The 14,342-nt window shown below is 33.5% G+C and overlaps 1 protein-coding gene and 1 long non-coding RNA gene across 2 annotated transcripts in view; both read left to right on the top strand.

Moving 5' to 3' along the window:
* LOC113189665 (uncharacterized) overlaps positions 1-14,342 on the top strand; it is a 173,128-nt gene that overhangs the window by 104,006 nt on the left and 54,780 nt on the right. The window lies entirely within an intron of this gene.
* The window catches only part of Nup205 (nucleoporin 205), a 68,765-nt gene that overhangs the window by 25,545 nt on the left and 28,878 nt on the right, over positions 1-14,342 (top strand). The window contains exons 14-23 of the mRNA XM_026398568.2: positions 1,012-1,062; positions 1,639-1,848; positions 4,032-4,131; positions 4,597-4,734; positions 5,120-5,309; positions 5,976-6,096; positions 7,516-7,597; positions 8,599-8,763; positions 9,080-9,204; positions 12,403-12,517. Coding sequence (XP_026254353.2) covers positions 1,012-1,062; positions 1,639-1,848; positions 4,032-4,131; positions 4,597-4,734; positions 5,120-5,309; positions 5,976-6,096; positions 7,516-7,597; positions 8,599-8,763; positions 9,080-9,204; positions 12,403-12,517 — 1,297 coding nt within the window. The remainder of the gene's footprint in view (positions 1-1,011; positions 1,063-1,638; positions 1,849-4,031; positions 4,132-4,596; positions 4,735-5,119; positions 5,310-5,975; positions 6,097-7,515; positions 7,598-8,598; positions 8,764-9,079; positions 9,205-12,402; positions 12,518-14,342) is intronic.

The raw sequence follows: 14,342 nt of genomic DNA, 5'->3' as shown, positions 1-14,342 counted from the left end.
ATAATTAGTGGGACTGTGTGTTGAGAGGCTGGGCCACTTTTGGCTTACTATTGACACTTCAGGTTCTTTTTTTGTACTAGGCATGCTTGACCACTGAATTGCATCCCCAGCCTTATTTATTTTTATTTTGAGACAGGATCTCACTAAGTTGCTTAGGGCCTCTCTAAGTTGCTGAGGTTGGCTTTGAACTGTGATACTCCTGCCTCAGTCTCCTGATTGCTGGGATTATAGGTACAGCCGCTGCACCCTGCAACACTTCCCTTTTTGATTCATGAGTATACCAGTACTTATCAGATTCCTACATGCTGTTTACTTCTGTACATCTGAAATGCAATGCAGTTGGGTTTTGACATTCTTTTTTTTTTTCATTTTTTTTATTCTCCTTAGTTACACAATGACATTTCTATCCTTAGAGCAACACATTTTTTTTTTTTTTAATTTTAAAGTATTTTACTTGATAGTACACTCTTGACTTGCAGGAGAGTAAAGTATTGTGAATAAATACAGTTTTACTATACATGTGTTATATATAAATTATACACAAATATAATTTTACTATATGGTAGAATACTTAGACCCATAACAAGATCAGAACAACATCTTAACTCAGAATCTCTTTAAGAAATCCATTTTCAGTAAGCTAACTTCTTGGTTTAAGTAGGGCTGGTTTTGGACAGAGAGCAGTGTCTTACACGCTGGTGAGATTTCTTCTTGTAAATAACTTTTTTAAGATTCATTTCCAGAATATCTTAGAGGAAATTTGCTGATCAGAGCTCTTATTTGATCTTAGAAATTACCAGTTTTTTATACACCATAAAATTGAAAGTTGTATCTAAATCTCCCAGAATTGCTAACGAAAGTCCAGGAGGGACTCCTCCCTTGTTATTTCTGATGGACAGTGTGAGATGTGTGGGTGTGGTGGGTGAGGTATGAGATATTACATTGCTGGAGAGTAAAGTATTGTGAATTGATGAATGAGGAGCATTCCTAACATCTACTTCTTATTTTAAGATACTGCAGACCGTCAGGGTTCCAAGCCAGAGGCAAGCTATTGGTATTGAGGTAAAGTTTTCCTTTTAGTTAAATGCTATATTCATTTATACTTGTAATGATTTAAAAAAAATGCAAAAATTATTCTTAACATTTAAGTTTCTATAGTTTTTAATTCTAATGTTTTTGCATTTGATGGGTTTTCTGATCGGTGTTGAAATAGAGATGAAACACTAAGTGAAAGGAACCAAAATATTCAATGTTTCAATGTTGGAAAAGAATGTTACATGGCAGCTATCCAAACTGAAAAGTTTTGATTTGAACTCAGTTTCATTAGGTTACTTGAGTTAACCTGAAGTGATAATTAATTCTTTTAGTTTCTATTTTTCCTCTTCCTTTTTTTAAAGAAACATTTAAGATTTCTATTTTTAATTCAAGGTTGGAACATTGTGGGAATTTGAAATTCTTTCAGTTGACCCATCTATATTGATATAATACTTTTATTTTTCCTCTCAGTGAAAAATTAGTAATCTCTGTTATTTATCTTTTGTTGTAATATAGTACTATTAATTAATTTCTGTAAAATGGTCTGCACTACACAGCTGTTAGTTCTGTATTGTCAGATTTTCTTTATTTTTTTCTTTAAAGGTTGAGCTCAATGAAATAGAATCCCGATGTGAAGAATACCCATTGACTCGGGCCTTTTGCCAGCTTATTAGTACCTTGGTGGAGAGCTCATTTCCTTCTAATTTGGGTGCTGGTCTTCGGCCCCCTGGCTTTGATCCTTATTTGCAATTTCTTAGAGATTCTGTGTTTCTCCGATTCCGCACAAGAGCTTACCGAAGAGCAGCTGAAAAGGTTATGTTCGGAGAAAAACTTATTTCTCCTTATACATTTATTGTTGCATTTTCTTTTATCCAAGGTGAAAGAGGCTGTAAATTCATTCTGGTTTCTGAAAGTTAGTAAAATTTAGTCTTCATTCTCAAATGTCTTTGGGTTAATTTTTGTGCATTAGAAATAAGTTTGGGCATTAACATCAAAGCACTAACATTTAGGAATCAGTAATTTATATGAGTTTATAGTCATGTAGATATTTAGATCCTTAGTTGAGCATATTTTTACTAAAATTGAACCACAAATGTTATACCTTTGTTGAAAACACACTTCCCTTATTGGGATGAGTTAGTTCAGGGATTAAAGGAAGTTTAAACTTGCTCAAATTTTATCTGTTAGTGTTTGAGGGTTGCGGAGTGTTGGCATAGTGGGAAAAGAAGTATTATGAACCATTAGGTGTGGCTGCCATGGTTGAAGGCTGAGGGAGCACTGACATTATGCACACATTGACTCTGCTTATAAGATACCACTGAGCTTATATATCATTTTATGTAATTCCAGTATTATCTTGAGGCAGGTACTATTAATATTCCCATTTTACAGATGGAGGCTTAGCAAGGTTAAGGAACTTGCTTAAGGTCCAGGACCAGGATTTTAACCTAGTACTCTAATTCCAGATCCAAGCTCATAACCACTAAGCTATGTAAGAGACCATTCCAGGTTCTGATGTAATTCACGTTAGTCTATAATACTATTTATTAGTTCATAGAATACCCTTGGCTGTATCTTGTAGGAACATTTCTGCTTTATTTTTATAGTTTGTTGTTTTGGAACCTGATGGGGTTCCAAAATGATTATAAAAATAGTTTAGTTCCTGCTAATTTGGGGCAATTTGGAAAATTTAAGTAGAAATGTTATTACTCATAACCCTATTGCCAAAAGAAGGATTATTATTAATCTTTTTTCTATTCATATATGCTTAAATAACATTTGAGCTAATAGACTGCTTTATGTTCCTTTTTTGCCACTTAGCTTCACGAATATTTTTCATATCATTAATGATTCTTTGAAAGTAGTCTTTTTAGTTATTGTATAACATTCGTTATTTGTATGTAGCATAGTTTGCTTATTCCTTCCCCTATCAGTCGAAAAAGCTTATTTCTAATAATAATCACAAATAACTGAATTTTATTTTTTGTCAATTGCTTTATAATTTTTGTTTTTCTTATAATAAAAATACACATTTGAAAGGGAATACATTTTATGTAAGCTATCTTATTCACATAAATTTTCTGATCTGATGAAAACATTAACAGCAGCCATACTTCATTAATAAAGTCATTTTAGGTGATTAATGGGTGCTGATCATTGCAGTATCTTCAAAAAAATGTTCTGACACTTTTTTGGACTTGTTTTAAATATCTTATCTGTCTTTTCTTAAAAAGGTCAATGACTTAAGTGTTTAGAGCTCTAGTCAGCCACGTTCTTTCCGGATGTTATTCTTTTTCATCCATATGTAGCTACTTCTCAAATGTTTTTTGTCATTGATTTTTGTTCTACCCCCACATATTTACCTGAAAATATTTCCCTCAATTCTTAGAATTTATTTTACTTAAAAGTCTTCTTTTAACTCTATTTTTAGGACAGCAACTTTTCACAGAAACAGTGGTTTGCACTGAGATAAATAATAAATATAGTGTGTTAGAGGCAATGTTTAAAGGTATTAATTCGAAAATTCATCATGTGTTGATATATCTTTTTACTTGAATAAATTTTCTTGAAAATTTTGGAAAATACAAAACGTAAATAATTTTAAAGTAATAAAAATTGGTCATCCTGTAGTCCCATTCCAAAATTCAGCCTTGATAAAATTAACTATATAAGAACGAATTATTTTAAGAAAATAATTTCAACAACCATCCTGTCTAGTACCAATCTTATGCCAATTCTGTGCCATAGATTTTTAAAGTATTAAAAAGTTTTAATTTTACCATGTATATTGCTGTATACGTTCATCCTTTGATGTAAATATTTTCCCCTTATTTGTATAGAACTTTTAAAACTTTTAAGCTTGGGATGCTGAGGCAGGAAATAATAATAGGGGACTTTACTCATTTTTCAGAGAAAAATGATAGGAATACAAAGCCTGGCAAGGCTACTACCTTGGTCTATTTTACTGTTATTAAAATATTTGTTTCTTTCTGTAGTGGGAAGTTGCTGAGGTTGTCTTAGAGGTATTTTATAAACTGCTCAGAGATTATGAGCCTCAGCTTGAAGATTTTGTGGACCAGTTTGTGGAGCTACAAGGTAATTTGTCACTTTTCAAACAAGGTGTCAACTATTTATAAAGCTATTTATAACTCATAAAATTTATAAGTTATAAATAGCTGTAAATTCAAATTTATATTTACAAGCTAAAGTAGTGTTTTGTTTCATTATTTTAATCATCTCAGTTATTTTCTTCAAGAGAAAATAAAGTAAAATTTGAATGGAAGATAAAGGGCACTACATTATGGATTCTTTAATGATTTAACCTAATGGGTGACTAATTGTTATATGAAATGGGAATTCCCTTTTGGGAATTACTCCTCTGTACTGTTATAGTCTATAGTACTGTTACTACTTTATATAGCTTATGTCACTGTCTCTAAATTGAAATTACCTTCATTTGTGTAAATCCCATTGAATTTATACATCTCATGATTTCATAGAAAACTAGGATGTGACAAAAATACTAATTCATCATCATTGCAACTATTGTGTTCTATCTAGGAGAAGAAATTATAGCCTATAAACCACCTGGCTTTAGTCTAATGTATCATCTTTTGAATGAGTCACCAATGTTGGAGCTTGCTCTTAGTTTACTGGAAGAAGGAGTTAAACAGCTTGATACCTATGCCCCTTTTCCTGGTATGTACCTAAAAGTCGTTACGTTTTAAAAACAGTTTATTCTTCTGTAAATGACAGTATTTTCTCCCCAGTCCTGGGATTGAACACAGCATATTTTACCACTGAGCTATATTACCTGTATACCACCACCACCACCCACCTACCCACTCCCCCCCCCCTTTTTTTTCTAGACAGGGTCTTGCTTAGGTCTAAGTTGCTTAGGGCCTTGGCAAAATTTTAAACTTAAATTAAGCTTGGGATGCTGGTAAATTGCTGAGGCTGGTAACTTGGTAAGTTGCTGAGGCTGGCTTTGAACTTGTGATCCTCCTGCCTCGACCTCCTGAGCCACTGGGATAACAGGTGTGCACCACTGCACCTGGCTTTAACTTTCATTTTTGGGTTTCAGGGAAGAAACACCTGGAGAAAGCAGTGCAGCATTGCCTTGCACTTCTCAACCTTACTCTGCAAAAGGAAAATCTCTTCATGGATCTTCTAAGAGAGAGTCAGCTGGCTCTCATAGTCTCTCCTTTAGAACAGCTATTGCAGGGAATTAATCCCAGAACTAAAAAGGCAGATAATGTAGTAAACATTGCAAGGTAAGTTACATTCATAGGTAGAGAAATGATGATATGAATCAGATGAGCATTTAACTTTGATTTCTAAATCTTGTTGGATCTCTAATGCATCCCTTATTATTGGCCTTTTAATCTTGCTTTTTCTAGCCCTTTTGATTTTAGTAACTGAATCTCAAAATTTCTCCCTAATTCTGTATCCTAAAAATATTTGAGGTTGAAATACACATTATTATTTGCTTTCTGCCTGGTAACTGGGTGTTGTAGAATAGGGCTGGATAGGAAGTAAACATCTTTCTCCATACATGTATCATAGCTTTCTGATGGTTTTGTGTTCTATGGCTTACAGAAGCATTACCATGATCTCTCACTTGAGTTTCACATGGTGATCTGTGTGTCCAAATCCCCAATTTCTATTAGATCACCAGTCTTTAAGGCCTTCTTCAGTGACTTCATCTTTACTTGATTTGCTACGTATGCTAATATCCTACTAGGACTAAATGTAGGAATTTTGGAAGGACACAATTTAACCTAAGACAGGCTGTTCCTAACTAGAAGTGGATATCTTTTTCTGATTTACCCCAAAGTGCTCTGTGGGTTGGGGAATCCCTGGTTCTAAACTTTGTTTAGTGAAATGATGGGAAACCAAGTTTGATCACATTGTTCATCCAACGTTTTATTGTTTTAAAGATACCTGTATCATGGTAATACTAATCCAGAACTGGCTTTTGAAAGTGCCAAGATCCTCTGCTGTATCTCTTGCAACTCCAATATTCAAATAAAATTGGTTGGAGATTTCACACATGACCAGGTAACTGATGTTGTTTTTGGTGCATTCTGACAGAAGTCACAGTATCTGTGGAGAAACCATATTCTTGTTTGTGGAAAAATTCTCCAAGAATAAGTACTTGGTTGTACTTGTCACAGGTATACTACATACACTATACATAGTATGTGGCCCTGTAGCTTACAAAATGGCTGTACTCTGGGTCTGAGGTTGTGGCTTAGTAGTACAGTGCTTGCCTAGCATGTGTGAGGCACTGGGTTCGGTTCTCAGCACCGCATATAAATAAAATAAAATAAAGGTCCATTGGCAACTAAAAAATATTTTTTCAAAATGGCTCTACTCTAAGCACATGTAAAATGATGGAATTTGTGGACACAACTTCTGTTTGTTTTTAAGTCTCATCCTATTAGTTGCTTCTATTCTAAGTGAGCCTCTATATTTCTGAATGTGTTTAACTATTATAAGCTGTCCACATCTGTGGTTGTCTGGTGAACCCATCTGTGTCACTTCATGTGATGTTACACTGTAGAGTGTTTTTATTCAATTCATAATAGTTGTGTTTCTATACACTGAATAGACTCCTATTAGGGACTCCTTTAATTTCCTTTTTAGACATTTATCTTATTGTATCTCTACTTCAGAAATCACTCCTTTAACTAAAGGATTTTGTCCTTCTTCACAGTGTTTTAAAACAGGAGTTCTTCTAGCATTTTCGCTTTGGGTGGGACAGATCTTTAATTGACACTCTGCTAGACCTTTAACATCACTGGTTCCCCTGCCACTACATGTCAGGAGTAACTTAAAATGGCTCCACATCCACAGTGTCCTGTGGATTGGTGGTACTACCCAGGTTGAGCAGCATTATTTATATGCATATATGTCTAATCTGTGGATTTGTGGAATTATGGGATAATCAGGGGATATGAAGATTTTTGGCTTGCTGACACTCATTTTAGTTTAAATTATTGAATCCATCTTAACATCCTGCTAGATTTCTAAAGGAGAAATCAGTCAGGACATATAAGTTAGGTGATGCTTTTCTAGAAAGAAGATGAGAATCTTAATTTTATATTTTGGCTAAGATCTCAGAACACTGAAAATACAATGAAGACATCATGAAACAACAATTTAAAGTTATTTTTAAGGTAATAATTTGATTTTTTGGAAGGAAAATTAGACAAGCAAAAGTTTTAGAATCAATAACTTCTTAAAATCTTTACTAGTTTATTTCCAAAGAATGCTAACTTAAAAAAAATTTAAGGAATTGAGTTTTCTAAATATAACCAAAATCTAAAACCTACAAACTTTACTTGGAGTAGATTTGCCTATTTTTTCCAGACAGATGTTTATAGTTAAACCATATTTATCATAGTTTCTCTAATATTTAGAAACATTTTATTAATTTATCCTTTTTTTTCTGTTTGTTTGTTTATATGACCTTAGAGTGTAAGCCAGAAACTGATGGCTGGATTTGTGGAGTGTTTGGATAGTGAAGATACAGAAGAATTTGTACGTCTAGAAGAGGGTATGCCTCAGATTATCTAACATCCTTATTTTTTATTTTGCTTTTTTTTTTTTTTTGGTATGAGGGATTGAACCCAAAGGTACTTAATCACTGAGCCACATCCCCAGCCCTTTTTATATTTTATACACAGCCAGGGTCTTGCTAAGTTGATTAGGGCCTTGTGAAATTGCTGAGATTAGCTTTGAACTTGGTATCCTCCTGCCTCAGCTTTCCAAACCACTGGGATGACAGGCGTGTGTCACTATGGCCGGCTATTTTTTACTTTATATGTATGTTTAACATAAAGAATAAAATCTGGAACTCTTAACTGTCTAGTGGTGATATAAGACAAATTGAGGATTTGCTAGAATAAGTGTATAAGGCTTTTTTTATGTTTTATTTTGAGACAGGATCTTGCTGGGTTGCTTAGGGCTTAACTAAGTTGTTGAGGCTGGTTTTAGACTCAACAATCCTCCTGCCTCAGCCTCCTAAATCATTGGGATTATAGGCATGCACCACCATGCTTTAGGATTCTTTCTTAAATAAATCAGACCTTTATAATGGCTAATCTGGTAATCTAAAATGAACATGGAGATTAGGGAAACTTTTGTCATAACCTCTACTACTAAGCAGCATACCCAGTTTTTTTTTTTTTTTTAAAGAGAGGAGAGAAAGAATTTTAAATATTTATTTATTTTTTTTAGTTCTCGGCGGACACAACATCTTTGTTGGTATGTGGTGCTGAGGATCGAACCCGGGTCGCATGCATGCCAGGCGAGCGCGCTACCGCTTGAGCAACATCCCCAGCCCAAGTTCTTTATATTTTTTTAAATTTTGAGACAGGGTCTCTTAAATTGCCCAGGCTAGCCTTCAACTTGGGATGAAGTTGAACTACCTTAGCCTCCTGAGTTGCTAGAATTACAGGCATGTTCCACTACCATGTCTGGCTCATATTGTAATTTTATTTTTGATTTTTGTTAACCTGGTATTGTTTCATAATATGTTGTGATTTCCACATTAAGGATCAGAAATGGAAAAGAAATTAGCTGTAATCCGTCATGAAACAAGAATCCACATCTTGAATCTTCTCATCACCTCTCTGGAACGCAATCCACCCAATCTTGCTCTCTACTTGTTGGGCTTTGAATTGAAGAAACCTGTCAGTACTACAAACTTACAGGATCCAGGTATAACTATAAGACATATGGGCATTTGTTTGTTGCTATATTTGTGTATCTGCGTGGTCTCTTACTGAATTTGTGCTCATATGGTAATTCATTCAAAAAAACAGATAAGTGAAAGATAATATGATGGGTCAATCTTTAGGACTTAGAGGAAGTAGTAAATGGAGGTTTAGAGAATTGGCCTTAGTTATTAATTTTGTGTATCAGATTTGGAAGAGTTTTATAGCAGTGCATTTATTTGCATGTTTATAGAATTTGTTACAAAGACAGGCTAAGAAATTCTACAAGAAAAGTTGAATGTTCTTTTGGTTTCATGTAGGAGTGTTAGGTTGCCCTCGGACGTGCCTGCATGCCATCCTAAACATCCTGGAGAAAGGAACAGATGGGAGAACAGGTCCAGTGGCAGTTCGAGAATCTCCTCAACTGGCTGAGCTGTGTTACCAGGTATTCTGAAGACTGAGTAGAAGAAATTTGTTTAGATATCTGAGCGTAGGACAGTATAACAGTGAGACTGAATTAAAATGAGCTCATTTAGTTGTTTGACCAGACTTTCATTTTTGGATAAAATCCGTAAATTACAGACTCCCAAGTCTTATAAATCTGAAGTTACTAATCACTTGAAAATGAGGGAAATTAGCTGTTTTTTTGTTTGTTTGTTTTTGATTTTTGACCAGGTAGTGTAGAAACTTAAATAGTGTCATATACAAAGTAGCTCTTTTTGGTGATCAGAGCAGTGGATTTGGGTAAGACCTGTGGTTTCTGTCTCTGCTTGGGAACAAACTTAAGTCACCTTGGGCGTGTCATGCAACTTCTACAGATCTTGAGTTTTTCAATTTGTTGAAAGGGCTGTTGTGAGACTAAATTGAGACTACAAGTGGAAATGCCTTTTTTTTTAAAAATTGTAGATAGACATGATGCCTTTAATTAATTTATTTTTATGTGGTGCTGAGGATCAAACCCAGTGCTTCCCACATGCGAGGTGAGTGCTCTGCCACTAAGCCACAACCCCAGCATGGAAATACCTTTTAAGAGCCATGTCATGAAGTCCTACAGCTATGTAAGATGGTAGAAAGTCAGGGTAACGTGAAGTTAAAATTATGAGAACTTTTGTCTTTTTCTACTTTTAATAAGTATTTTAAGAACTAGACTTTATGTGACTCAATGGGTACGGTGATTCACATTTTTATAAGAAATGCATCCTTAACCTCTCATTGACATTTTCTGTTTTTCTGTGTTTCTGTTTGTAATTTTTCACTGTTTACTTCTGTTTTCAGACTGTCCAAACATCCTTTCACTGCACTATACTGTAGCTAGGTGTTTCTGTGAATCAAATTTAATTCTTCCTTAATGTCAGAGCAAACTTTAGTGCAGTGTTGTAGAACTTGATATATAGGTAGAAGCAATTGTTAGAAAGTGAATGAAGCCAGGTTTAAGTCAGGAAAGGGGCATGGAGGGGGAGAAAGGTCTGAGAGACTGGAGAGCACATGCCTTACTCTAGCTCCTGATTGTACGATGTTAGAAACCAGGTTTTTCTGCCAAATTATTGTTACTTCTCTCACATTCTAGAGTGTCTTACTGTATTTTACTTAATTTTGTTTTGAGAAGTTAAGTATTAGTTTAAGGCTTTATTTATAGAATATCAAAACAATCTCAAAAAACAAGCATACAACTATAGCAGAACTGTTTGCTTTATACCTGGCCTTTCCTTTTGGTCTTTTCCTTGAGTATACTTAGTGTTTATTTAGTTGTATTCAGTACACATGTGTCCTTTTACACCCTCTCTCTATATATACTTTCTATATTATACTTGCTGTAGTGTAAATTACATTTAGGTTTTTTTCCCAATTTTAACTTTGGTCTGGTGAACTTCTTCAGTTACTTTGGGTTGTTTTATATTTTACTTAAGAATATATTATCCCCACCACCATGCTGCCAAAAGAATATATTTCCAGACATGGATTTGCAGTTAGTTCTCATTATTCTTAGTAGTTATATTTTAAGGAGTCATTTGAACACTGAAGGGATAAATCCTGAGCTCCTAGGAAAAATAGAGGACTAGATTCCTACAAACTGTGGATCCTAGTATTCTCCTCAACTAATGAATCCATAATCTTGTTTTCACATATATTTCTGTTTAAAAAAACACCTTATGTAGTATATATTGTTTATTCCTTAACGTTGAACTCTGGGCAAATAGCACTGGAACTCTTGTTTATATCAAGTTTGTCTTATAGTTTTTCTCCAAAAATGCCTGTGTGACATTTATCTTTACACACGTTTTTCACCTTAGCCTTTTTGGGCTTAGGAACACTAAACAGCATTTCAAAACTGTGTTTGGACTGTTTTAAACAGCAAAAAGCACAAAAATGAGAAAAAGGTGGTTCTAAGTAGACCACAAAAAAGACTTGTTTGCAATATAGAATTAGAATAGGAAGGCGAAGAGAGTATTGCTTTGCTTGAGTATAAGCTGGTTGAAATTTTTCAGTACTCTGCCTCAAGTACTTTGAGTATTGATTTGGAGGTTACAAATAAATTTTAGCATGTAAGCATTAAAGCAAATACAGAATCTATAAATAATTGAGTATCAATTATGTAGGGTCAGAAGGCATAGTTTTACGACTTTAGATTTTAACTTGTATTAATGGTACTGATAATAGATGACAATAAAGAGTCTATTAGTGGAAAACATTTAATAAATGTTTATAAAATGAATCACAAATGAATGAAATTTTCTACTGCTAGTTTGCCAAATACCATGATTTGCATTTTACAATAAGAATTTTTGTTGATTTATGAGCTATGGATTATTATTGCCCTATTTATTTATTTATTCATTCATTTATATTTTTAAGAGATGGAACCTTGCTATGTTGCCTAAGCTGGCCAAAAACTCTAGGACCCAAGTGATCTTCCTACCTAGCTCCCCAGCTACCTGGGACTATAGACACATGCCATCATGCCTAGGTTAATTATTGTTTATTGCTGAAGAAAAGATGATATATTTTTAAAATTTTGATTTATTTTTCCTCATATACAGTGTTTTTGCCATTTTTGTTTATTAGATCTTTGTGATATTCTCATACATGATGGAGCTCTTATGTATTAGCTCTAGTCATCTTTTTTTACATTCAGTATAAAAAAACTTTTCCCCGAAATCTGTTGTTTTCAATTAAATTTATGTTTAGAATTTATATAGCTGAGTTTGCATATCTTTATAATTTTTGTAATTTGTTCAGTTTTGGTGTTTTATCTTCCTGAGGTTGAAATGAAGTGTGGTTCTGAGAAGTTAATGCTAAGTAACTTGCTACTATAATAGTTAAAATACTAAAACCAAACTATATGCACATGTATTGACAAATATTTTTAAATGTTTTTTAAATTAGTTATATGTCAGCACTTTCAATTTATATTTCAATCTATATATATGTATTTTTTTTTTCTTTTCTTGAGCTACTTGGCTAAGGACATTTATAAATTAGAGTTTATATTTTGTACCTGGTTTTATCCATGTTGTTTGAGTTGTTGATGTGTCTTAATTTTTCTCGTAGTAGCTCTAAGTTAATATTTTGTTATCTTAAAACAAATGTCTTCCAGATAACACACAAAAAAGACTGATTTAAGGATTTTCTTTTATTTCATTAGGTGATATACCAGTTATGTGCTTGCTCTGATACATCTGGTCCTACTATGAGATATTTGAGAACCAGCCAGGATTTCTTATTTTCTCAGCTGCAACATCTCCCTTTCTCTAACAAAGGTAGGCCATTATTTTCTTTTGCTATTATAGGTTGGGTATCACTTATCTGAAATACTTGGTACCAGAAGTGTTTGAGATTTTGAATATTTTTTGATTTGTAATATTTGCATATGCATATGAGATCTCTTGGAAATGGGACCCAAGTTTCTTAAGTGTAAATTTAATTATGTTTATGTACATCTTATGCACATAATCTGAAGGTAATTTTACACAATCATTTTAGTATACGTATATTTTGACTGCAGCCCATCACATGTGGTCAGATGTAGAGTATTCTATTGCTTGGCACTCAAAAATTTTGAATTTTAGAGCATTTTGAATTTGGGATTTTTGGATTAGGGATGTTAAATCTTTTTTAACAAATTTATAAGCTCATGATGAGTGATTTGATTTATACAGTGTTTGAGGGGAGCAGTTATAATTTTTATGGAATTCTGTTTTGATTTTGTTACTTTGCATTTGTGTTATTGTGGATTGCTTTTGTAATTTGTGATTGAGAAGCCTGACATTTTAACTTCTATCATAAGATTATTTAAACATATCTTACTATGGACAGGATTTGATTCTTCTTCTTCTTTTTTTAATATTTTCACTTTATTTATTTATTTGTTTATTTGTTTGTTTATTTATTTATTTTTATGTGGGTCTGAGGATCAACCCAGTGCCTCTCATGTGCTAGGTGAGCAATCTACTGCTGAGTTACAACCCCAGCCCCCAGAATTTGATTCTTTTACTAACAAAATTTAAAGATTGTGTTGAAAGGGATAAGAAAATTTTTAGATTAAAAAAATGATGGAGGAAATTTACATTTTTTTGACTGAAAGTGATTACACAACTCTTGGTTTACTTTTTTGGTGTGTAGTCATATTTATGTCTTAAAATAAAAATTTGAAAACTGTTTCTAGTGAAAAACATAAGATGGATAATAATTATCACAGACCAAGTATCATTAGAATTCTACTTTTTTCTTGATTAATATTTAACAATTTTCTGAATTCAGTTTATATCCAGACCATATGGCTTATTATGTTTTTTAAAAAATTACTTTATATTATCTTTTTATTTTAGGAAATTGAGGCTCACAAATTATACCAATAAATTTCTATTATTAGTAACTGGAAGCTTCTAATTTACTTTTTTTTTTAATATTTATTTTTTAGTTATAGGTGGACACAGTATCTGTATTTCATTTTTTATGTGGTGCTGAGGATCTAACTCAGTGCCTCCCACATGCTAGGCGAGCACTGTACTACTGAGCCACAACCCCAGCCCCTAACTTACTTTTAAGAGTGACACCTTTGGGAATTATTTAATGGCAAAACCTTTTTGCACTTCATTTTCAAAATAAGTTTCTTATTTTTTAGTCCTGAGATTTTGTTTATATAAAAAGCTTTTAGAAACCCTGTCCTCTCTTCCCTCCATTGTTGGGAATTGAACCCAGGGCACTGTACCACTGAGCTACATCTCTAGCATTTGTATTTTATTTTGAAGCAGGGTCTCAATAAATTACCAAAGCTAGCTAGGCGCATAATTATAATCCTAGCTGAGGCAAGAGTATTACAAGTTTGAGGCCAGTCTTAGCAACTTAGAGAAGCCCTAATCAACTTAGTAAGATGGTCTCCAAATAAAAAATTAAAAAGGGCTGGGAGGGTGGGCTCAGTGATTAAGCACTATTGGCTTCAATCCTGGTACCAGATAGATGGATGGATAGATAGATCACTGGTACCAGATAGATAGATATAAAGATAACATAACATAAGATATATAAGATAGCCAGCCAAGACTAGCCTTGAACTTGTAGTCCTCCTGACTAAATCTCCAGAAT

The sequence above is a fragment of the Urocitellus parryii genome, chromosome 3 (assembly GCF_045843805.1).
Source record: "Urocitellus parryii isolate mUroPar1 chromosome 3, mUroPar1.hap1, whole genome shotgun sequence".
Lineage (NCBI taxonomy): Eukaryota > Metazoa > Chordata > Mammalia > Rodentia > Sciuridae > Urocitellus > Urocitellus parryii.
The sequence above is the reverse complement of the archived record's forward strand: the minus strand, read 5'-3'. Positions and strand labels throughout refer to the sequence as shown.